Below are 25,424 nucleotides of genomic sequence, written 5' to 3' on the forward strand. Positions count from 1 at the left end.
TTTTTTATAAAAAGTTTCTTTATTACTATGTACAGACATAAAGATTTATTGTTTATTTATTAAATTTTAGAAAGGGTAAAACTTATGACTATAAGGAAGAAAAGTACTGACATAACTATTTGCACTGTAAAATTTTTGTTGAACAGTAACTTTAGAGGCAATTTGTAAATTACTTGAATACTTAATTTAAAGTTACATTTCAAAGTGAATAATTTCATATTCTATTTTTTATATTAATTCAATGAAGAGCTGAAAAACGAAATTTGCGCATATGAGATGGATATTGAGTGAGTTCATATGTTTCCTTTGATTTTTTTAAAATATTGCCTCTAAAGTTGCTGTTTTGAGTCACTTAATAAGTTCCAAATGAATGTCACATTGAAGTTGCCAAAGTAATATATTTGAGAAAGAAGAGTAAACTTTTTTTTGTGTGAAATTGTTTTGAAATCTGTTAGAAAATATGATACAATTTCTGTATTATCCTATCTTATTTATTTATGTTTTATTTTTTAAATAAGCCGAATTGAAATATTTTTTTTGTTTCCGATTATAATTTTGAGTAATATATTCTCTTTTGAATATTGTGTATATGTGAATGATATTTGCTGTTGATCATGTTAAGTGATACAATTAGGGTCACAATTTTCATTTGTGATTATAATTTTGAGTTATACATTCTCTTGTGAATATTGTATAAACATGAATGGTATTAGTTGTTGGTCATGTTAAATTATGCAATTATTGTCACAAATTTGTGTCAAATATATTAAAATGTGAATCAATTTTAATTGAATGTTGTTAAAAAGAAAGCAACTATTTTTTGGTTAATAGGACAACAATTATTTGGCAGAAATATAATACTATTTCTTAGAGAAAATTTTTATAACAAAATTTCACGTGCAGTTTTAATGCGATTAAAACTTACATATATTTAGATGTAATTACTTTTTGATTTTTGTAACAAGAAAAAAAATTCGTGTAGAAATTTTACATGCGTTTTTCATTTGATATATTAAGTAATCAAATAATTATTTTTAATAAATTTAATTTATTAATTTTATGCAAATTTTTTACAATGTTTTTCAAGTTACTCAAATCTATAACTTTAAGGAGTTGTTTTAAAGAAAAATATATGAGCTCACTCAATCCAATTTTCATTTGCGACGTTTTGATGCTCTTCATTGAATTATTAGTTTAAAATCTTTGTTTTCAAATTCAAACCTTTATTTCATTATTTAAATTATTTTCTTAATTCTAAAATTTTCTTAATTCTTCATTATTAAAATCTTTCTTAATTCGAACTTGTATTATTTCCCGTGCATTCATTACAAAATCAGAAAAAATATTGATGATAAACTAATAGTTTGTCTATTTAAGTTATTACTTTTTTTGTAATTTGAGATTAGCACTTGTTAAATTAAAAACAACATTTATTGAATGATGTCTACGCTTAAAAAAACATTCGGTTCCAATTTTTTTTAATAAATTAATGTTAGGCAGGCTGCACACTGAGGAGATAAGCTGTGAGAAAGAGGCATGCAGGTGGTGATTTCTATACTTTTGCTTTTGGATGTGCGAAGGTGATTTGCACATGCTAAGGCAAAAGTATGGGAATCTGTCTCGCGTATGTCTCTTATTTACTGCTTGCCTCCTCAGTGTGTGACCTGCCTTATTCAATCTAAGAATATTTATTTTTTTCAACTGCATTAAAAATAATAGTGGGCTTATGTTTTAATGCCAGAAAAATATTAGTAAAAATTAACTTTTTCATATTATTGTAAATTGTTTAAATTAAAATGGAAGCATTTCTACATTCCTTTTTAAAGCATCAAAACAATGCTAGCAAACATGTATACTTTCATAAAGGTGTTTCTTGAATTTTTTGCAGCTGATAATTGAATCAGTGTTTCTAATATGATTCATACAGGATCTTTGTTATCGACATTATAGCACAATATGAATGAGCTAGTTTGATTACATGGAGTTAATGGAGCGTGCTTTGAATCGTTATCGCGGGTATAACGATTGTAACACTTAAAGAGTTAGAAAGTTCAATCAGTTTTAATCTAAACAGAAAAGTGGAAATATCCTTTTCTTCTCTTTTATTGAAATTATTAGTTAACTTTTCTGTTTCATTTTGTTTGTTGAATAAAATGCTAAAAAAGAAAAATTTTGTTTGCTATGGAAACTTTCCTTATGCTGCAGTTTTTTTTAAAAAAAGTTTAAATTTTAAAAAAAAATTGAGTCGCAACCGACCTTGGCATAAAATGATTTAGTTATCTTATCTTTGGTTTAGGTTTAAAAGAATTAATTTACTACTATTAATTGTCACTGTTGCTTTCGATATTTCTAAAATCACATATAAATTATATACAAGGTGTTCCGTAAAAACTGCTGTTAATGTGTATTTTTAGAATCTTTATCAAAAATGTAAATAAAAAGTATGCATAAGGGGTCGCAAATTAATATTTAACAGAGGAAAAAATTATATCAAAATCTTAAAAAATCACATAACATGAAAGCGAATGCTATGAATAAGACAGGTTTGATAGTGAGAGTAAGCAGAGACCAGTTTAAAGATTAGAAACATTCAGTTTCACCCTCCAATTGTATATATTTTGACATTTATTACATTACCCTTTCTCAACCGTAATTTGTCAGATTTCGGTAGCATTCTTGCTTTTTTCTTGATTAAATATTAATATTCTATTTTCTCATTTTTGATAAGGTTTCTGAAAAGTACATATTAAGGGCTGTTTTTACCATTACTCTATATATGTAAGGTCTCGACTCCAGAAAATCTTATTAAAGTTTTTGGTCCACATTTAAAAAAATTAATAATTGCTATTTGTCACTGCTTTTTCATAATTTCGTTCAATGAAGATATATACTTGTATTTTACACATAACTGAACTAAATATATATTTTACATTGAATTTTGTTCAAATTTTCGTCCTTAGTATACTTGTATAAAACAAACTTACATATATTTTCTTAATTTTTTCCTTACATTAATTTTTTCCTTACATTTATTTTCTCTAAAGTTGAATTGCTGAAAAATGTTTACTTAGAGACTTAGTACATATACTACATAACCATTTAAAGCACTATTATAAACTTTTTGCATTTTCCTTCAATTTGAACTAGGGAAATCATTCAGATGTGTTTGTTTTTCTTTCTTCTAATGGTTTAGTATCCTCAATGTAGAAATGCTCTTATAAATTGTGTAAAATAGCTTGTCTACTTAATACATATATCGATTTTTTTTTAAAATCAATTCTCATTATAAATAGATGAATGGTACTAGATTCTTTTGACATATGTCCATATTCCTGGTTTGAATGTAGTATTTAATTGTACTTTGTATAAAGGTGTTGACACATTTTAATGTACATTAGGCAACTTAAATACTTCACTGGTCCTTTTAGCTAATGTATAAATTATTTTGATCTGTATCATTATCAAGTTCATTTATTCACTATGAACAATTTTCAATTTGGAGGTATCTTTCCACTATTACCAATATGTATATTGAAAATAAAACCTGTGAAAATTTGTTTTATTGATTGTTTATTGTTATAGGTTGATTATAATAGGTTTTATTGATTTTTTCAAATTAAAACAGTACAAGCTGCTTTCTTAAAGATCTGGGATGACCGGATAGTTAAATAATTGTGCATGTTTAGATGCTGCGCGCTCACAAACTCAGTGCAGGGGTGATTGTGCTCCGGAAAAATTCCGGATTTTTCACTAACAGTGATCCGGAAGTTTCCGGAGATCGAAGGTCCAGACGTTTAAAAAAATCAATGATCACAGAAGTTTCCGGAAATCAAATTTTCAAAGGTGGAACTTAAAAACACAGTTTATTTTATTTGTTTGTAAGGGAAAGCCTGAGAGATACTTTATAAGCTTATATTCATGATTAATATTCATTTTTTATCAGTTAATAGTTATTGTAATCATAAACTTAAGAAAGACATATTAGTAAATTTCAATTATTTCTGCATGTCATCATAGGTATGTGTAAAATTTTAAATTTATTTTAAGTAAACTAAGAAATATTGAGAAACGGGAAAAAAAAACCTTGTTTTAATTTTTTTTTCAATTTAAACTGTTTTTTTTAACTCAAGAAATTTTTCGGAATTTTGACCTTGGCTCACAATCACCCCTGACAGTGTGAGACATGACAATTAATGTCCCCTCCCGTCCAAATTGCAATAGTCAAACCAAAGTGCATACTATTCAACACAGTGTGGAATGGCATGTCAGTGGAAACGAAGTGCTGTAATACCACAAAGTTTTGCCTCAAATTAATTATTTTAAATGGTATGATGATAGAAAAAAATATCGATTCATACATTCCAACTTATACGGGCGTTGCAAAAGTTTTTCTCAGTGACATCTATGTTTTAAGGTATAAATCAAATTTTAAAAAAAGAAGGAAAAACCTACATGAAATTAGTAGTTTAAACATGCAATATCAGAAATCATCTGGGAATATCAGCAAGATATTTGAATGCAGCTTTGGCAAAAAAAAGATGCTTTAAAGGAGTATTTAACTCTCCTTATCTTGTGCCAATAACAGATAAATTAAAAATATGCAGCCTACATGGAAGAATGCAAAAATAAGGGAAGAGAAATTAAACAACCCTCTAGAGGTAAAGGGTATTGAATTGAAGGAAAAGAAATACATACACAAGGAAAGCAAAGAAGCAGCTGAAAATTCTTCTATTTAGAAAAGCTTTCGAAAGAAAATGATTTGAAGGGAGGGAAGATAGCTCATATATACTAATGCATGGTGCGTAGCGTTTTTAAAAAGTGCTTATTTTCGATAACTGTTTTTTAAAAGCCCTTAAAGGTGTTTCTTTCATTGGATGTTTTTAAAAAGAGCTTAATTTTTCCTTTTCGAAAATGAGATTTTTTTTTTTTTTACCATGTCGATTTTCGCCACGTATTATGCAAAAGCGTGCTTTTCATATTCAACGTTTTCATAATTCATTCAACAATCTATTTCGGCGTACCGCCGGTCCATAGCGTATGAAAGCGCTTATCATTTTACATGATTGATGAAATACTTGCGAGTCCGCATCTGTGTCTACTGAGCTGGGTCCGATAAGATTCCAGCACTCTCATGTCTGCTGCATTTTGCAAGATTTTCCCAATTTCAGGCTTCATTTTCCAACCTCTGAAATCGAACCGAAAAATATCTTGATTATTTTATAATGGCTAATATAATGAAGAAATAAGTTCTTTTTCAGAAACTAGTTATTTTATCCTGATCATGTAAAGTCTTTGAAAATTTTTTCGCATTTTGTTTATGTATGTTAAAAATATTTTTTGTACTTAAAAGGTGCTTATTTTTTGTTGAAAGATTTGGCTGCGCACCCTGTAATTGGTGTCAAGAATATGAAACCTGGCCGTGAAAAGAAACAAAAAAAAATTACTTAAATGAAAATCAGTTGTTATTACATATTTTTTCTAAAAAAAAAAACCTAGAAGGAATAATAATAAAAAATTTAAGTTCTTTTTTTTGTTGTTTAATAGCCATTTATTTTTGATAAAACTTATTATAAAAAAAGACAAATATTATAAAATTTACAACAAAAAATCTTAACAGGTTTATTTTGATTATAGATTTCCAACAAACAATTTGTTTAAATTTTTTTTCTCTCTTTCAACTTCTACGTGAGCCCAACTCAAAAATCCTGAAAATTTCTTAAGTATAATCATTAATGACGAATTTCAAAAAATAAATGTCTTTATAAATTTAAATCATTATTTTCAAAACATGAAATTCTAAATAAATTATATGCAGCATAATTTAAATCAGTGATTCCCAAAGTGGTCTATATCGACCCCCAGGGGTTCATGTCAAAGGGGGAAAAAATTGGGGGCCAACGATAGTGGATCTCGTATAAGCAGGTCGTGACTTTACTTTTGGTATTTCATGAATGAATGGAATAATGAAGATACACTGATAGTACCTGTTTACTTACATTATAATATAAAGACATGTATCTATCTACACAATTTAGAAAAGTAGCTATGAAGTAAAAGTTTTATCAAAATTTAAGTTATTAGGATTATTTTCTGATATATGAAACTGAATTATTATAAACTAGCAGTTGCCTACAGCTCCGCCCGCGTACATTTTTATTTTCTCTGCGTATAAGGTTTTATTTTGTAACAAAAAATTATTTTTTGAGCTAAATTGGTTTCCGGTAAATTAATTTGAATTTAATTAATAAATGGATAAAATTAACATGTGTATTTTCTTAAATTTTTCACACTACAGTTAGAAATTTAAATCTTTCACAGTGAGTAGCACTGTTCCAGCTGTCGAAAATACATTTGAAGTTAATGAATTTATAAAAAATCAATATCAGGTAAGCAGGGGGTCTACGAGACAAAAAGTTCAGGAACCACTGATTTAAATGGATAATTATGTATAAGTTTACTTTTATGTCTAATCATATTTATTCTACCAGAAAAAATATTTTTAAATGAAAGAGATGCCAAATATAAATTCTAGTTCTATATAATATACAAGATATATATAATAGTTATATATAATAGTTTTAAATAAAATATACAAGAATTTGTATACATAAATGTGATCGATGATTCCTTGAAACTTCTAGAGCTTGGATTTCTGGATAAGGTTAGCAAAAAATCAGGAACACAATCATCTCCGACTTCTAGCTGTATAATATATTGATAACAGGAAACTTGAAAAAGTGTAATATTAAAATTACTGATCAACAACTTCAATTTACACTTGTACTAGCCCTTGAATTGCAATTAAATCACAATAATACACGAGAACTAAAGGAAAAATCTACCTATTGTCACCTTTTTGACAAACCTGCAGGTCCATAACTTTCAGAATCCTGAAACAATCCTTTCATTACCATTTTTCCAAATTGTAATAATTATGATTCTATTTTGTGTGCTTGCATCCTTCTAACTTGAAAGGTAATTTTTGTCAGTTTTGAAAAAAGCAAACTTAAAACTTATTTTTACTTCATTATTTATTTTTCAACTTCAGAGTTTCTAAATTTAAAAATCTTATGCAACTGAATAATTTCATAAAATTACACATAATAACTTATAGACAACCTTAGTTATTGACAAAAATATTTTGCACTAAATTCTATATTTTCAAATAATTTCTATAAGAGAACATGGCAGGAAATACTAGATTGACTCTTAGATTAGTTAGATTATCGCATGCAAAATGTGCAGGCAATAATCCAATATCTACATAAGTTAAATTGCATCAAAGATATTACATTGACAAAATATTTTAAGTTAGAAGCAAAAATTATTGCTTCTAACTAAAATAAGTCAATTATAAGACAATACAAAACAGAATATCTGATTGGAGAATATTTTACGTATTTTAAAGATAGAAAAAAAAAAGAGACAAGGCAAGATCATTGAAAGCTATTTATTAGTAGTTATCATATTATTCAAACAGAATCATGAATAGCAACATATATAAATGATTCATAACACACATGAGGTTGCAGTATTTACAAATATGCTACTCTATGGATTTCTTCAATACTCGACTTCATTAGCGATTTCACTGTACTTTTTCTATCACAAGTGGTGCTATAAAGAAAAAAATTATCCTTTTAAATGTCATAGAACAATTATATATTTAAATACATATTAAAATACAAAATAACTATTTTATATACATATTTTTTTAAAAATTCTTTTATATCCTAACCTTCTGTACCATGATAATGAAAAATAAAAGTTTTTATTATTTTATCTTAAAGAAAATCTCGACTTTCATGTCAATTTGACAATAACTATGGCATAGGTTCAAAAAGAAAAAAGTTTTGATTTTATTTTTATGTAAAAAGAAAACACAATTTTCCAATTATTTTATTGACACTGCACAGTGTACACTTTATGATACCTGGAATGTAAGACATACGTTGTTTTTTAATCCCATTTCAGCTGTAACTAGAAAATTTTGTTAGAAATTAACAAATGAATTAATTCTAAAAAGCATATTGTGTGATTTTCTACAGTAAGTGTGATGTGAACCACAAAAATATAAATTTTCTTATCATTTTATGCAATATTTTCTACTTTGTTTTTTCAATGTATATCATTTGTATGTAGTAATGCAGGGTTGGCAGGTTTCTGCTGACGAATGACGTTCTATAAATACAAAACTATTAAGGACGTTTTCAAGTGTCTCAGTTTCTATTGGTTATAAGCAGTTCCTATAATAAAAAGTCAATCCTGTAGTAATGTGAACATATGCATGCTTATTTAATAATTTACAAAACAAAATTCAGAATACACATGATAATTTTATAAGAATTGAATTAATTTAATAATAAAATATTACTAGCATAGATTTTATTAAAATTTTACCATAAAATATAGAAACTATTTTATTAAAATTTAATAATAAAATATAGTCAATACTTTATGACAAAACCACATTGATTTTTGTGTATTGTATATCATAATTAGAAGATTTTTGTACCAGCAACTACGCTGAATTCATTACAACATTTGAGAACAATAATACCTAATAATAGACATTTTACTATGTTATGACGCAATCTGCTTTAATACTGTTTCGAGTGGAAACAAAATATATTTAAAGAAAATATCAAAACCCGATTGCATGAAAATTGATACCACAGACTGATTTACGCTAATTTACAATGATACAATGTGATATACATCATATAGATATAAAAAGAAAAATTACCGGCTCGAATCAAGCCAATTACAAAAAAGTAGGTAAGGCAGGTTTTTAAAACAGCAGATCTCGCTTTCCTCTTCTCCTCAACCGGATCAATCCTCTCAAATTTGAATGGCTGTACACGAAACATTTTTAATAAATATTACTCTTTGAAGATTCTATTTTAGATAATTCAAAGAGATGAACAACACGAGACAGTATTTCAACAATTTTTCAGCTTAGGTAAGTGCACATTATTTTGATTGATAATTGATTGATCATTACATATACTTCCTGCTTGTTTCTGCCTAGTTCTGGTTGGGCAATGAATGGTATTTCCACACTAGATAGCGCTGCAAACTCTTTGCGGCCTATATTTCCAGCTTAAGTTTATTCTATGCGAAATTTTCTTGTGATTTTCTTGAATTATGAGATTTATTTTTTAGTTGTAGTTGTAATTCATTTACGTCGCACAAGAGCACAATGGGCTATTGGCAACAGTCTGGAAAACATCCCTGAACATGATCCGAAGACATGTCATCACAATTTTGATCCTCTGCAGAGGGGATGGCACCCCCGCTTCGGTAGCCCGACGACCTGCACGCGAAGTCGAGCACTTTACGGTAGAACAGCTTAACGAGGATCAATATCGAACACCCACGGTCCCTACGCAGACTAATCCAAGTTGTCATCCACCCGCACACTGATCGTAGCCAGTGATGTTTGATTTCGGTGACTTGTTGGGAACCGTGTCTTAACGATCAGTCCACTGCGGGACTTCGGAACTTGATGTTCTAGTACTCGGCCCTACTGGTTCGACGCGGTGACAGTGACCTCGGAATTGTTAATTAATTAGTGCAAGTGATATTTTAAGTTAGGAAATTAGACACAAAACCGTATTTTCCGTGAATAAACATACCTTTTTCCGACGGATTCGTATTTCTGAAACCCAAAATATGGGAGGAAGCCACAATCTGGGAAATAGGGCTCCAATAGTTTGGTCAGGAGTGCGATTGAAAATTTGGACCTCTTACTGATAATTTCTCTTTTTGCGTATTTCACCATATCATGAGAACTTATTAAGCAAATTGAAAATTTTTTATTTTTAAATTATGAAATTCGTTTATCCAAAGGTAATTCCATGCAAAAAGTAACTTTTAGTAAATATTTAGTATTTTATTTTATAATAATCGGAAATAAGTTTGAATTATAAAGTTTAAAATTTTTTACATCATTTAAATAAATTTAATTTTACGTGGCAAAATACTAAATTTGAGTAAAATTAGGCAAGTACTTTCTGAGAGATCGAAATTTAAAAATACGACTTTTCTCCATTGAAGCTTTTTTTTTTTTTTTTTTTTTTGCGCATAATACAGTGTGCGTCATAAACATATTTTTTATTATTTTTATGATTTAAAGCTAATGCATAATTTTAGAGCTTCATACACATATAGATTACGTACCTTTTCTTGAATCTACATTCATCTCTCTCCAGTTCCTCCAAAAAGCATAAGAATATACATGAATATGTACATGACATCAACATAAAGGGACAGAGCAGCGAACACATATTCTTCTGGATTAATAGCATGCATCTTTCCTCCCATTATCAATTGCGTGTCATAAGCAAGAAACTGAAAATAAATAAATTTTTAATCACGTTTTTAAATTCTGAAATGTATATAACTATAGTCTGTATGTACTGAGCAGTCATGACTTAAATTCAAACCTGGGGCACCTCATTCGGAAGTAAGCTCTCTATCACCCAAGAAGCCACCATGGCTCTTCTGCCGAATTATTATAAAAGTCGACAAAAAAATTAGAAAGTAGATAAATCAAAAACGATTTTGTTGTCTAGGGCTATGTTCAACAACTGGCTGAATGCGGTTGGGGTGCGAACAGAGGAATTCAAAAACTGGACTGCCAAAATGTTTCTGAAATATAAATTATTCAAATGCATTATTTAATAATATTTTTCAGAAGAAAAAAATGAGCGATCTAAAATCTTATTCAGCGTGATAATAAACCGATGCCTCAAAGATGTAACGTTAAGATGCCATGAACAACTGCGTGATTAGATACAACTATGTCATTAGTACCCAATTATATTAATTGAAAACAGGCGTCACGCTCTTAGAATACCATTGAATAGCCTCAAAACAAAATCTCATATAGGAAAGAAAATCGATTTTTTTATGCTTTTCTTCTGCGTTGTAAAGAATTGAAAGTCTGAAAATAAGGAGCAAAAATCTATTTTTAATGTTTAAATGTTTTACAAGTATCATTTAAAGAAAAATTGTCGAGAATTCACGCAACTTTAAATTTTTTATTTTTATTCTGAACCCCACTTTGAAATAATAGATACCAGTAATAGTCTAATAATTAAGTATTAATATTAACCTTAACGTAAAAAAAAAAAAAAAGTCAGGTATGCGCTTTTTTTCTAAAACTCAATTTTAAATATGAACCAAATAATGCAAAGTTAAAGGAAAGGTTAATGATTAAAAAAAACATGCATTAAGTGCAGCGGTAAAATTTAAGTTGCAGTAAAAAAGAGGGGTTTATAGCTCTATATTGCATTATTCTCTAAAAATGATTATAATTTAGTGCCAAACGTAATCATTTTCGTGCATTAATTTAACAACTATGCATATTTCCCACCTGTAAATGATTCAAAATCTAGTTTAATTATAACGCTTAAAAAGTAAAAATATTGTACTTATTGTCACCAAAATTAGCGAACACAATGCTTACAGCCATGAAAACTAATGCACCAACTCCTGCATACACCATTGTCATAGTCTAAAAAAAAGACATAGAAATAAACTTTAAAGAAAAATTTTGAATGCAAAAAACTCATTACAAAATATGAAATTACGAACTGAACTGAAACACAGCATATCCATTGGGTGCTTTTCGGTATTAAGTGAGAAATTTATCGATTAATCGCATCCACTTGATAAGTGGGAAAACTTCATTAGCCTCGAAAAATTAATAGGTTGATATGTTTCGAGCACTCAAAATAAAGGCACCTATTTTTAAGATGTACCAGATGAGAAGGAGGTGAACGAAACAAATTTGAAAATAGAAAACGCTAAGTTGTCGGGAAAAAATCAAAATAAAGGTGAAAAACAAAATACGAAAAATCGTGATATTTAAGGAAAAACGACGGTGGCTGAAATAGAGAAATAAAAAAAGCATGCATTTCCCAAGCGGCATGAAAGTTTGTAAGGAACTGAGGTAGCTCACTAGGTAAACGACATTAAAATCATCAGCTATATCAGTGTAAAATATCGCTGTTTGTTATTTTTTGGATAGCATCATAGCATGCTTACGGAATCTTTCGAATTCATTTGTAAGGAACTGAGGTAGCTCAGTAGGTAAACGACATTCATATCATCTGCTATATAAGTGTAAAATATCGCCGTTTGTTATTTTTTGGGTAGCATCATAGCATGCTTACGGAATCTTCCGAGTTCATTTGTTGTTTGCTTCGTTGAAATTTAAATTGAAAGAATGCGTTATAATGTAAATACTACAGGTAGAATAATATTGGATGCATGTTGTTTCGTGCTGAGGCGTAAAAAGCAATCGAAGGTAGTAACTCGGAAGTCTTACGACGAATTTGAACTCCTAGCGCCATCTGTGCGTAATATGGATAACCATATATATTGAGCAGCGATAGCTCAGGGAATAGAGCATTCGCCATCCAATGAGGCGAAACGGGTTCGAATCCCAGTCGATACGAATTCCGCATCCGGCTTGCACCGACCACAGTGCCGACGTAAAATATCCTCAGTGGTAGACGGATCATTGGTTAGAGTCCCCTTGCCGTGAAGCTACCCGTGGGAGATTTTCGTGGTCTTCCTCTCTAAGTAACGCAAATGCAGGTTAGCTCCATCAAAAAGACCTCCACGAAGGCAAATTTCTCCCAATACTCGGTTCAGGAGTTCCTTTGTCTTCTGGATTGAATTCAAAATTACAAGGCATCGGAGTTGAACATAAGTAGTCGTAAATTCATTAAATTGGGTCAGCTGTTCAACGACGGTTATAAAATTATAGCACAAAACCATATATATTGCTACTTGATATTGATATACTTTGATTTCTCATACATTATGCTAAATATTATTAAATGTCATAATACTTTTTAAAACATTTTTATTAATTTTTTTTATTGCAGATTGATTACAATATATTAATCATAATTACGCGAGTTATAACTGAAAACCATAGTAACTTACGTGAGAACGGACAATGATGGCCACAATACCAAAGATTAAGAGAACTATGAGCAAAATGCACATAATACCTCCGCAATTGGTGAAATCAAACTAAAAAACAAAAAAATAATTAGTTACATCACCAAAAAGAAATTATTTTTGTTTATACAAAAGATTTTAAAATCTAAATATATTAAAGTTCCTAAAATACCCTATGATCGGTGCTTTGCAAGTGGTAGTGATAATCGTTGTAGCAAGCAGTGGACTAAATCCTTTCCGATGCAGTACAGTCAGTCTGGCAATACCAATTCAATAAATGTTAAAAGCTACAAGGAATGTAAAACTAATTGTTTTGAAACGTTTATCAATGACTATTCTTGGAAAAATAAAGAGATTAAGTAGATCGCCTCACTTAGAATATATTTTTCAAGGTTGCATTTTGGCAATGTCCTACCTGACTAAAATTTTTAATCGAAATTTGCTGTACCGGAAAAGGCAAAGAGCATTATTTCCTGGGGCCCTATTACCAACTCATCGAAACTTATTCCGATCGGAAACTAGCTTTCATCGGATTGCCAATTTCGTAAAACCCACTTTGCTGTAACATGAGCATATCAGAGGTAATAGCAATCTCAACCGACAGAGTGGCGTGGAATTAAAACCTTAAAAATGCTTTTATTTAATTTTTACACATTAAATGATGAATCATATCCGGCTGCATTTTCCGAAACAAGTTGGATAGAAGACAAACGTCCAATTAGAATGGGAGAGATACATGGTCACTGTTGGTCCAAGGAACCATTTGACAGTAACCATCATAACATTGAAATACCGCGCTCCATCATGAATTGATGATGGGCATTGTTGGACCAACAATGCCAAACACATGTTGTTGGTTGACCATCAAATCGGCATAACATCATCTTCCAACATGAATGTTGTTGATCCAACAGTACATCATATACCAACAAAACATCATATAATGGTTAATGATATTATAGTTGATCTTTATACGTATAATGGTTTATCATTGTATAATGGTTGATCTCTTGATGGTTAACTATCACAGTATTGAAGCAGCATCGTACATCATAAAATCGTGGAAGTTTGTTGCATATCAAAATTCGTTCCATTGACTTGGTTATTTAATTTACGTTGGCTATTTTGTACAAATATATTATTTGGGTACGTGTTATTTTAAGATATAAAAAGCTTTTTAAGACCAAATTATACAAATACATCTCTACACTTAGCATATTTTAAATTTCTGTAAAAAAATTTCTGTCTGATTATTCACCAAGGATCATTTCAGACTGAGGAGGTGCCAGCAAAGAGCATATATGAACCAAAATTTTGTTAATTATTTAGCAAAAACTGGAAATATTACTTTTTTAAATCCTATTCTCTGAACTATACGTGCGTATGTGCCAATATTGTTTTTGAGTCATCACTAAATATTTGCTCTGCTAATATTTAACGCAATTAGAGAGTTACGACATATGATTCTGTGATTGGTTAAGACGAAACCGAAAGAATCTGAAACAAAATTTTTCCTTAGACGTTTAGTTATTATTTTAGGAATCTCAAAATTATAGACATTAACACTTTTTTTCAGCTTTTGAAATAAATGTCAACCATTCAAAGTTTCTATAATGCAAAAGATAAATACTAAATAACTATACATATTTTGAAACTATCAACTTTTAAGATTTACGATACCTATACTTTTCACTTTAATCAAACTATTTAAGCTATGTCGAATGAATTGGTAATTTCGGGAGAAAAAAAACTTCTCAATTACTATAAATACTATAAAACTATTCCGGAAAAGAGGAATGCGATCAAATAGAATAAATAAAAATCCCCCAATTTAGCTTTAAAAAAAAAAAAAAAAAAAAAAAAAAAAAAAAAAAAAATTGGAAAGTACATCTGTATTAAAATCAAATTTTTTCCCCTCTCAAATGCAAATAACACATATTTAAATCTTATGTTGATGCTTCTCTTCTTTAATTTAACGATAAAATTGCATTATTAAATTGAATATTATTATCCGTTCTAAAGCCCAGGAAAAGCTTTACGGCAAGACGGTACAAATAGTTAAAAAGTATAAATTTACTTAAAATTTATAATTTTGCTGTGTCATTTTTTATTATTCTTGGCGAAAGATAACTTCGTAAAACGTGATTTTGATGCTGAGTAAAAAAGCGAGGTTTGAGGGAAACTTCGCCAAGTGTGGTAACTATCAACTCCGCTATTTCTTTTTTTGGCAAACCCAATCAAGACATTTTTTTAAATATTTTGTAGTGACGCAACTCACTAAATTACGTCAGATACAGAGATTTTGTTGAAGATGAATCTCAGGTTGCCACCAATAGCTAAGTACTGTGACTCTAGTGTGAGGTTAAAAATCAAATCAGCAAAAATGCAAATGCTGTACTGACCTTTGTATAAAAAGAAAACACTGTCACCACGAAACAGACAATCACACATATTCCAATAGCCATGAGCACAGCATTAGTATCGTACACGCTGCAAGAAATAAAATTGTTTATTTCAAAAGTAAAAATAGCACCGAATTTATGGAGCAAAAAAGAAAGGTAAAAATTTCTTACCACGAAATAGAACCCATTATGTAGCTCATGCAAAGAGTCTGAAAAAAATAGCACATACATTTATTAATGAGTGAACATACGGGATACAGGAGAAGTCCTAGTACGGTGATATTACTTGAGAAATACCCATTAAAAAACACGTTTAATAGGTATCAGCTATCCAATGACACAAAAGTTAACCCTTTAATCCTGACCCCTTGATTGTGGTGGGGGTACTAAAATAGGAACCCCGGGTATAGATTCCTTATAAGTACCAGCATCTTACCTCGTCCCCACACCAATGATACCAAATGGATTCCTTTTGGTATCATTCTATATTCTTAGGTTTTCATTGGATAGAAATCTACTTAGGATTTTTCAAATTATAAAGTATACGTCCATTTTATTTTTTAATGTAACGTATACTTTTTGAGAGATCTCCATATTTCAAACAATTTATATCTTTTTCCTTCTTGTTGATTACAGTGTTACTTGTGAACTAAAATGCAAAAATTTATTAGTCAAATACACTTGACTAAAGAATCCAATTCAGCAATACAAAAATGAGGGTAAATCCCGGGAATTAGAATTTCAAAGTTAAATTTGCTATGCTGAAACGGACTTATTTTTTATGAACTTAACACAGAGTTTTTTTTTCTTTCATTTCCAAATTCCAAACTGTTCGAAAATTTTTGTTATCTTACGTGTGTTCTTTTTGCGAATCTTTATCACTTTTTGTGCTTTACGTTACATTTTGCTTTACTGCACAAAATACATAAGATTTAGAAATTTGAAATTGTGAAGTTATGTTGAAAAGAATCACAGGGAATACGACGAAATAATAATAAAAAAAAGATTCAATATTAGTTTGAAAATTATTAACTGCTACATTTGTAGATAAAAATACCATATTTGGTTTATCTGTAGCCCGCTGAATTGCAACTACGGAGACGTATTTTATAGACTAATTTGACGCTGTGAAAGAGCAATTTTTATTTATTGTTTTCCCGTTTAAGCGATTTATCTTGATTTTTTTTTCAGCTTCAGCTTTTTTGCTAAAAATATTGACTATTTATCCATTCTATATTTTGTCATAAAAAAATTATTATTCCCTCTCGAGATCTTGATTTCAATATTTTATAAGATCACACACAGGTAAATATCATAGCAAAAAAAAAAAAAAAAAAAAAAAAAAGAAAGAAAAAAAAAAAAAAAAAAACAGAGAAAAAGAGAGAAATTATGTGTTACCAGGTTTAAATCTTAATATTTATAGTAAAATTATTATAAAAAATTTAAAAAAAAAAAAAAAGCTAAAAATATTATAAATAGATTAATGGTATTTTTAATGTTTAATTTTGAATTAAATAACTTTATTTTTTAAAAGCACCCGATGATTATTCTTCGCTATTAAATTCTTTGACAAATTCTTAATTTAACACAGTTTTCCTTTTCATAGTACGAAGGAAAACATATTATTTAACTTAAAATTAAAACTGTAATTTTACAGTATTATTTTATTTATAACATTTTACTGTTTTTGAATTTAAATTTGAAAAGTAATGAACCTAATTTTGTGTTAAATTTACTTTTCTCATTCCCGAAATATAACTTTTTAATAAATAAATGCAAAGATGTTAAATTTCTCACAACTAGCAGAAAAATATTATTATTTTAGAAAATAATTTTCAGTCATGTGATTAAACATATAATAGCCTAATTAATGCTTATATTTTCATAAATAATATAAACGTTCAATATTTTCTGTTAGTGTTGGTGTAATTTTTACTTCAATATATTATAAATAATTAAAAAATTAATATTTACTATTATAGCCAAAGTTATTAAGTTCAAAGGAAACTGACGTCTGAAAAAGAAATAAAAAAAATATTAAAAGAACAACGATTAAAAACAATAAATTCTTATAAAGTATATATATATTTAAAGAAAAAAAAATAGGTGAGCTGTAAAAATACTTGCTTGAAGTATTTTAGTAAAAATACAGAATATCTATGTAATGCATTTACATGAGAGCGCAATTTAAAATTTGTAGCACAATAAAAGGAAATAATAATTTTTTCTTTGAAATTGCCTGTATTTGGTTACAAATTTGAAAAAAAATCTATTTAAATAAACCAAAATATTTATATGTATGTACCATATATGAGTTCGCAAATTGGTGTACAGTGTGCCAAAAAAAAAAAAAAAAAAAAAAAAAAAAAAAAATGGGCCACCCTGAATAACTTTTGATCTAATGATTGCATCTTCACTTTTAAGGACTCATTCTTAATGGTTCGAAGCGGGTGACCTCAAATATGTATTTAATTAGTGCAGGCAATATCTTCAGTTAAGAAATTAGACACAAAAACGTGTTCTCTCTAAATAAACATAATTTTTTTTTCCAACAAATTTGGATTTCTGACCTCCAATATATAGGGGTGACAGCAATCAGGGAAATATGGCCCCCATAGTTAGATCAGGATAGCGGTCCGAAGTTTGGACCCGCAAATGTTAGCTTCATTTTTTGCATATTTCGCTATATCTCGAGAACTTTTTAAGCGCATTGAAAAATCTTTGCATAAAATTATAAAATTCACTTAGATATTACGCACAATTGTACTGGACGCAATTATGAAATTCACAAAGATAATTCCATGAAAAAAATAAATTTTAGTAGACATTTACTATTTTTTATTATTTTATTAAATAATAGTCGAAAAAATTTTTAATTGAAAGTTGCACATTTCTTAAGTTATTTTAAAGTATTTAATTATACATAGCAAAAAAAAAAAAAAAAAAAAAAAAAAAAAAAAAAAAAAAAATTGAGCGAAATCGGTTGAATAGTTCCTGAGAAATAAAATACTAAATATACGACTTCTTTAAAATTTGATTTCTCATGAACTATTTAACCGATTTTGCTCAAATTTTGCATTTTGCCGCGTAAAATTGATGATTTACTGGAGATTTATTGATGATTTACTTTTTCAACCGGGTCGAAAAATAGGTATTCAGTTACTAAATAAAATAAGATATCAGTGCAATTTTATTTTAATTTTATGGAGAAAACTTCACGTTAACGCTCTTCAGTGATTTGTGTTAGAATGCTCAGAATCTTTACCACAGAAATGTGAAGGCCGATTTATTAAATCATTACTTGTACAATAATTATTCAATTTTTGATGAACTAACGTTTATATTGACTGCAATCCAGAGAATCTTTTTGTTGTTGTTGTTATTTTCAAAACTGCTAAAATAAGAAAAATGCTGATTTTGAAATAAAATTTGTGCTTATTGTGTTTTGAAACCATGCGAAACGAATCTCTTATTAGGTAAATTTCTTAACAAGAAATAAAAATGAACATTGAGACAAAAATTACCTCAATTTTTCAACGCAAGCTAATGCTATGACCACTACTATATAGATACCCCTGCAAAAATAAACTCCCATTTACTTTTGTTAACAATTCATTTAGAATAAGTGAACAAAATAGATTTAAGACTTACAATGCTACCCACAACAACGCAGTATTGGTCAATACAAAGTGCTTCACATGAGGTCTAAAAATAGATAAAAATATTTATTACTTTCGAAAGACTTTAAACAGAATTTAATATTTTGCTTACGTATCTTTAGATAGCATACGAATATATCGTGGATAAACAATTTTCAGCTGAATTATAATACAGTTAAAAGAAAGTTTGTAAAACTTGTGTATGTGAACACGCAATGTGTTCCATACCAGAAATAAGCATTTTATATAAATATAATTATTAATAATTAGTTATAAATTAATTTAATTCTAATTGTTGAATTATAAGTAAATTTCTCAAATCATCAAATTAGAAATCATTTAAGGATTATCCAAAAAAAGTGGATTTGTGTAATAAAGTTAGAAACACAGTAACGATAGCAGCGACACCACACAGAAAAGAAAGAAAGTGAAGATGAGAATTATAAAGAAAGTGAAGCTGAGTGCATCATACGCTGCATGCAACGGACAACAAGTCAACTTTTCATTTTGTGATGTGGCTAAAAGTTAGCTGTTAACTAAGCTTAAACCGATATGTAAATAGTTTCCTCATAAAAGCCTCTTCTTTGCTCTGAATATAAACGAAAACCGGTTTTGATGCGTGGGATGAGATTTTTCCTTCACCTTACTTATGAGACCTGTTATAAGGCAAACAAGCATTGAAAACAAAACAGTACAGAGGCTGCGTCCCATGTCCAGATCAGAAAAATATGAGGCAGTTTTATTTTAACTAGAAGAAGGTGATCAGTCTAAGTGTTGCAGAATTGTACTAGTCAGAGCTCTTTTCTTATTTAAAAAAAATAGTGCATGGTGTCCCTACGCGCGGAAGAAGATAAACTTCGCAACCTGCGACGTTAATTGCAGAAGAATCAGCAGTCGTAGAAAGATCACTAGTTCTATTCAACGACTCTTTTTCCTGCTCCGCTCGCTTCCGTGCTCTGTAATCACGGTAATATTGTGCATTTTTCCCTCGTGAACCTCTTGAACCAGTGGAAGTGCTTGTGGTTGCCTCTTCGTCTCGCCCTGGAAAATGTATCTGTATTAATAACGTATGTGAATGCGTCATAATGTAATTTCAGAAGAGAAAACCTAACAATCAATTGATATTCACAGGAGACGTACCTTGACATAACCTTAAATCCGTCGCATTGTCCGTGGGATTGTTTTCACTCATTTTTTACAATTGTTATCCACTAAATTTGAAAATAAAAAATACTAGGTACCCTATTAAATTGTATGTGTATCAAATAAAACTAAAAAAATATTTATAGAAAAACAATACTTTTATGACTTTTATTATTTTTGAGACTAGTGAGAACCAAAACAATATGGAAATGAATGAGGGAAAACTGGATCCTACCACGTGATTTCCCGGCCAATAAAAATGTAGCGTTAAACGTTTAACGCAACCTTGTTGGAAGTCGCATAAGAAGTATAATTTCAATAGTAATTTTTATAGAATTAATAAAAATTTAATTAAAATATAAAAATTTAATTTTTAATCTAGAATTTTTATAGATTTTATTTAAATTTTATTAGACATGAATTCTAAACTCCTCAAATTAATTGACAGGGTAGAAAAAGCGCAAGAACTCCTGAGTAATATCAAATACAAATTTATAAGAATTTTCAAATTTGATGCTCAATTTTCAATTAGGGCATCGTTCGGGAAATTATTTAAGCCAATAATTAAAAAAAAAGAGAGAGAGAGAAACGGAGTTAGCATAAAAACATTACAAATGAAACCAATGGTGGAACTTTAAAAATTATCTTATAGCTATGTTTGCAATTGCGTTTACCTAACACCCCATTTACACGAGGACGGAAAACAGGCGCCATAAATAAGTTTTCTGACGTCGCGAGCCTGAAAAAAAAGGCTAGTCATATTTACACCATTCCTGAAGTTAAGAACCACATATTGCAAGTTAAAAAATAACCACGTGACCTAAAGAGCCAATCAACATTAGCCTTAATTTCAGCCTGAATAGGAGTTGTAGCTCGACAATGCTTGTCTGAAAGCAGGACAGGCAAATCTTAAGTGAAGAATCAGGTTTACGTTCCTTTTATGACACCATGCGCCTGATGGCAGGCCTCATGTAAGTGAGGTGTCAGATTCTGATACCTAAAAATATTACTAAAAATCTTTTCAAAGGTTTGTTGCACCTAAAATTAAATTTAAGATAGACTTACTCGAAAATAAACAAACATATTATTCCGAAAGTGAAAAGAAGTTGAGCTGTCAAAATAAGATACACCTGTAAAAATAGATACAAAAATATTTAAACCGGTTTTGCTGGAAGTAGAAAACTCAATTACAAATACAGGGTGTTTCGTAACTACAACCCTTATATTTTTAGACTCTTTGTTTAAGGACAATACGCATTGAAGATTGCAAAATAATATTTGAGCTATGAATAAACAAAAGCGCTATCTAAATCTAACTGCGAGAATTATCAAAAACTGTTTAAAACCAAAAAGAATTTCAAAGAATTGTTACTGTCCTCTCCATCAATTACCATTCTTAGAAACAGCGAAATATCACGAAATATCATACCTCACAAAAGGTACCGGAAAACCGTTCCGGCCCCACTGCACCCCTGGAAGTCATGAGAAACACCGTCAAGTTCATTGGTTCTACAATATAATTCATTTTGATGTTTTCATTTTCCCTTCCTCACAAGTGATTAGAAAGATTTCAATAGCGTTTTTGTTTCTTCTTCATGAAATAATATTTTAAAATTTCCAATATTTGCATATTTTTTCATTTAATTGTTGCCAGCAATTTTAGAAATAAATATTAAGGGTGGTAATTATGAAACATCATAATGTGTGTAGTTTTTAAGCAATTTTAAAAGGTTAGATAGATTTATAAGTGACAAGAAAATGCAATATTTAAAAATTTCTTTTTTATATAATAATACCGTAAACGGAGTAATCTTGCATCATTTTTTGAGATGTTTTTTGTGGACTTCTTTTAAAATGTAACATGTAGTTTCGAATATTTAAAAAAAGTATATCTGCATTATAAATATGTGAAGTTTCATTCTAAATGGTGATGCAAATTAAAACACTTTAGCTCAAGGGCGGCGCCAGTAAGGGGTCAGGGGGGCAATTGCACCCCCTTCGGGCATGGCCAGCCCCCCCCATCGGGACAAATTTAGAGTCTCGTTAGCTGATTAAAAAAATATTGAATCGAATAATTGAAGTAAGGAATTTATCTTCTCACTTTTCGGACGAATGCTCGTCGAACTTTTTTATCTGCAAAGGCCTCTAGCCACTCTCCTTGACCAGCAGTTTCCTGCTGCACGGGTCCCATTGGTCTAAGTCCTGGGGGAAATGATTGTCCAAATCTCGGGTCTGGTTGTCCGACTACTTGAGGACCAGGAGGCCTAAGCCCTGGAGGGTCTGGTGGCCGATTCGAGCTTATATATATTGGAGTCCCAGCAGTTGATGGAATGTAATACACTGTAAAATAAAATGTTTCGCTAAAAATATAAATCTATTATAATTAGAAAAATAATTATAATGTAATTAATAAAATAATTATGGTGTATATTATTATTCCGATCCATGAATAATAGCTCACGAGTCTTAGAGAAAGTAAATGGCTGTAGTTTATTAACGCAAACTTTCTTTTAAGAATTTCTTTTTTTAAGGCACCACTTTAATGGTAAGAAGTTTGGTAAGACGGAGTTTTCATACAAATGTATCTTGTTAACAAAATAACATATTGCGTTGGTTTCAAATGCATTAAATGATCGAGGTTTGGATCCTTTTCTTTGCCACCATTAAATTGCACAATTATCAAAACACTTGATATCATATTTCGTTATAATTTCATTCATGTTTTCAGACAATTCACTCAATCAAAGTAATCAAGTGAAATTTTGCATGAAAATACAAAAAAGTTAAGCAAACAAGGTGATAACAAGAAAATAATGGTACAAATTCAACTCAAGATCATGAGTTGATGGGCATTATAACAAGATAGTTCAAATTTGATGTTACGCAACAAAATCTCTCGCAATTTTTTTTTGCCGCAATAAATCTAAGGCTTTCGGACAATAAAACTCATTCCACCTTTAAGGAAATTTTTAGCCCACGGAGCTTCCTGAAAGGAAGATAGAAAACTGCATTTACACCGCTAAGAGCACCTCAGACATGCTCCAGAAGAATCAGATCTGGAGATCTATGAGGCCACTCTCTCCATCAAATATCTCCAATGTTCCTTGAGAAGCCCTCACCAGTGCAGACTCGATGTATGAGTCACTCCCATCAATCGCCACAGAAAAAACTGAAGAATCTGATTGGTGAGGTTTTCGCTGGAAAATATTTTTCTCCAATCACCTTCTCATTTTCCCTCGACGCCGATCGGCAGAGAAAAAACCATATTCAGCGAGAATGGCTCTTTAGACAATAAAAATTAACCGGTGATTGAAAGTGCCACTGAAGAATCTAACATAAGGTACTAACCCTCAACCCTTCGCAAGCTGTTAGAATACATTCATGACACTCCAGGTCACGGGAGAGGTCACCTGAATTGCAGGTAATTTGGACAAAGGAGCAGTAAGTTTTTAACTTCACTGTTGAGTCCTGATTCAGTCTGAAAAATGATTGTTGACATGTTTACGTATGGATGACTAGCTGTGTAAAGCTAAGCCAAAAAATCTTGAAAGCAGAGCTGTCAACCCAAAACTTCTAGCTGTCCACATTATTTTATCCCTGCAACCCCGTGTACAAAATGGTGACATGTGCAAGCTAAATCTATTGGGGCCACAAAGTCCTTCAAGTTTAAATAACAAATCAATACCACTGGGATTACTAGATCGGAGACTGATCGTGCTCTGGTTCAGGTCAAAATTACGATCTGGGGATGGATGGTGTGTGAATGTGTTCTCCCAGTAAAAACGGGACGTGACGTATGTATGTCACCTCCGGATCATCCTAAGGGATATTTTCTAGACCGTCGCAGATAGCCCATTGTGCGACGTAAGTAACCTAAATTTAGTGCGTCGTAAATAACCTAACTAAATACATGAGTACCTAAAAACTAGTATAGGCGTCAAATTATTACCATGTGACGCACAAAGCCGATCACGACATGCCTGAAATTCCGACCTGTCTCGGGTTGTCTTCGCCCGATAATACTTGTCTGAAAGCTTGCTAGGAAAATCGAAGTTAGAGAAAGAGCTTTTTGTTGAAAATCACATGCCTGGTTCCAGTCTTTATGTAAAAGGGGATTAACGGAGTTTGGCTCATAGAGGCCATTCACACTGTATGCGAATTCGGTTGTTCTTATTAGTGAAATATATTTATTCTCTAAAAACTCGCCAAATAGGTTTTCGTTCAAGTCTCCAAATTTGCATAAAGAAACTCTTTCGCATTTATTCTAAACGGTCCCTAAACGAAAGACGGGTGTGTATGACAAGAATTTTCTAATTTTTAGTTCAGTTGGAAAATGTAAATTTTAGAATTTTTATTTAATATTATTATTATTTAACTCACACATGTTTCCAGTTGGAGGATTTGTTGCAGGGACATTGGGATCTACTTGGACAGTATAAATTTGTTGCTGCTGCTTGCAAGGTGAAGCCAGAGGAGAAGACCGCGTTCGCAAGTTTAATTTCTTAAGTAAGTGGAGTTGTTTTTCGTGAATCTTAGCTAGCTTCACTTTACAAAATGACTCCGGTTGAAAGTCCTGATTTTCAAGAATTTTTATTTGCTGCTGTTCTTGGAGAGACTTTGTTTGCTGATCTAATTTTTTTCCAAAGTAGAGATGCTTTTGCTCAGTATTGACTCGTTGCCTTTTGCGCCGGCGAAGTTTTTGATTTCTTCGATTTCTAGTAGATTTATTTTTCGGGTCTTTTCTTTCAATAGTCGCCATATTCCTAAAAAGTAAAAAAAAATGATGCGGTTTTAGGTGCTGAAAAAGTTTAAAATCTTTCTGCTTACAGTTATCAATGCAAATATTATTTCAGTACCACTTGAAAAAACATTCCTTAAAAGGTGCAAATGTTGGCAGCTTTCACTTTTGATTTTATAATTCGCATTGAACAGGCCCAACTCTGAGTTTACGACTTTCGATGTTCAATATCGTAGCCTTGTAATTTGAATTCCAATACAGAAGACAGACTCCTGGATCAAGCATTCTGACAAACTAGCCTTCATGGTGGACTTTTTGATGGAATTTCGTGATTCTATCAAAATACTGATTTTTCTACCAAAGAGAATATTTTTATGTCTGCACAGTGTGAGCCTGTGTGCAAAATTCGCATCGGCTCAGATCAACCACAGTGCTGACACAAAACTCAATTTTCTTTCGCTTTCCCATTTACTTGCATTCTTAGGAAGAAGAAAAAATGTG

At 30.4% G+C, this 25,424-nt stretch overlaps 1 protein-coding gene across 1 annotated transcript; it reads right to left on the reverse strand.

Moving 5' to 3' along the window:
* Nucleotides 1-10,182: 10,182 nt before the first annotated feature.
* LOC107452439 (protein lifeguard 2) lies at nt 10,183-24,944 on the reverse strand. Its single transcript, XM_043050961.3, has 11 exons — nt 24,566-24,944; nt 22,287-22,525; nt 21,251-21,315; nt 19,035-19,088; nt 18,908-18,958; nt 17,358-17,397; nt 15,555-15,592; nt 15,384-15,471; nt 12,964-13,053; nt 11,474-11,521; nt 10,183-10,353 (listed from the first exon to the last, which is right to left on the reverse strand). Exons 1-11 carry the CDS (start codon nt 24,942-24,944, stop codon nt 10,201-10,203), a joined length of 1,245 nt encoding a protein of 414 aa, XP_042906895.3. The 3' UTR covers nt 10,183-10,200.
* Nucleotides 24,945-25,424: the final 480 nt, after the last annotated feature.

Source organism: Parasteatoda tepidariorum, chromosome 5 (assembly GCF_982258835.1).
Source record: "Parasteatoda tepidariorum strain Cologne lab strain chromosome 5, Ptep-v5.0, whole genome shotgun sequence".
Classification (NCBI taxonomy): domain Eukaryota; kingdom Metazoa; phylum Arthropoda; class Arachnida; order Araneae; family Theridiidae; genus Parasteatoda; species Parasteatoda tepidariorum.

Coding starts and splice junctions, on each gene's coding strand:
- LOC107452439 (XM_043050961.3), bottom strand. CDS start 24,944: ATGGCGACTATTGAAAGAAAAGACCCGAAAAATAAATCTACTAGAAAT. Junction 15,593..17,357: donor TAATAACTTTGGCTATAATA/GTAAATATTAAT, acceptor TATTTTTTTCAG/ACTCTTTGCATGAGCTACAT. Junction 13,054..15,383: donor TGTTTTCTTTTTATACAAAG/GTCAGTACAGCA, acceptor TTTGTTTTTTAG/TTTGATTTCACCAATTGCGG.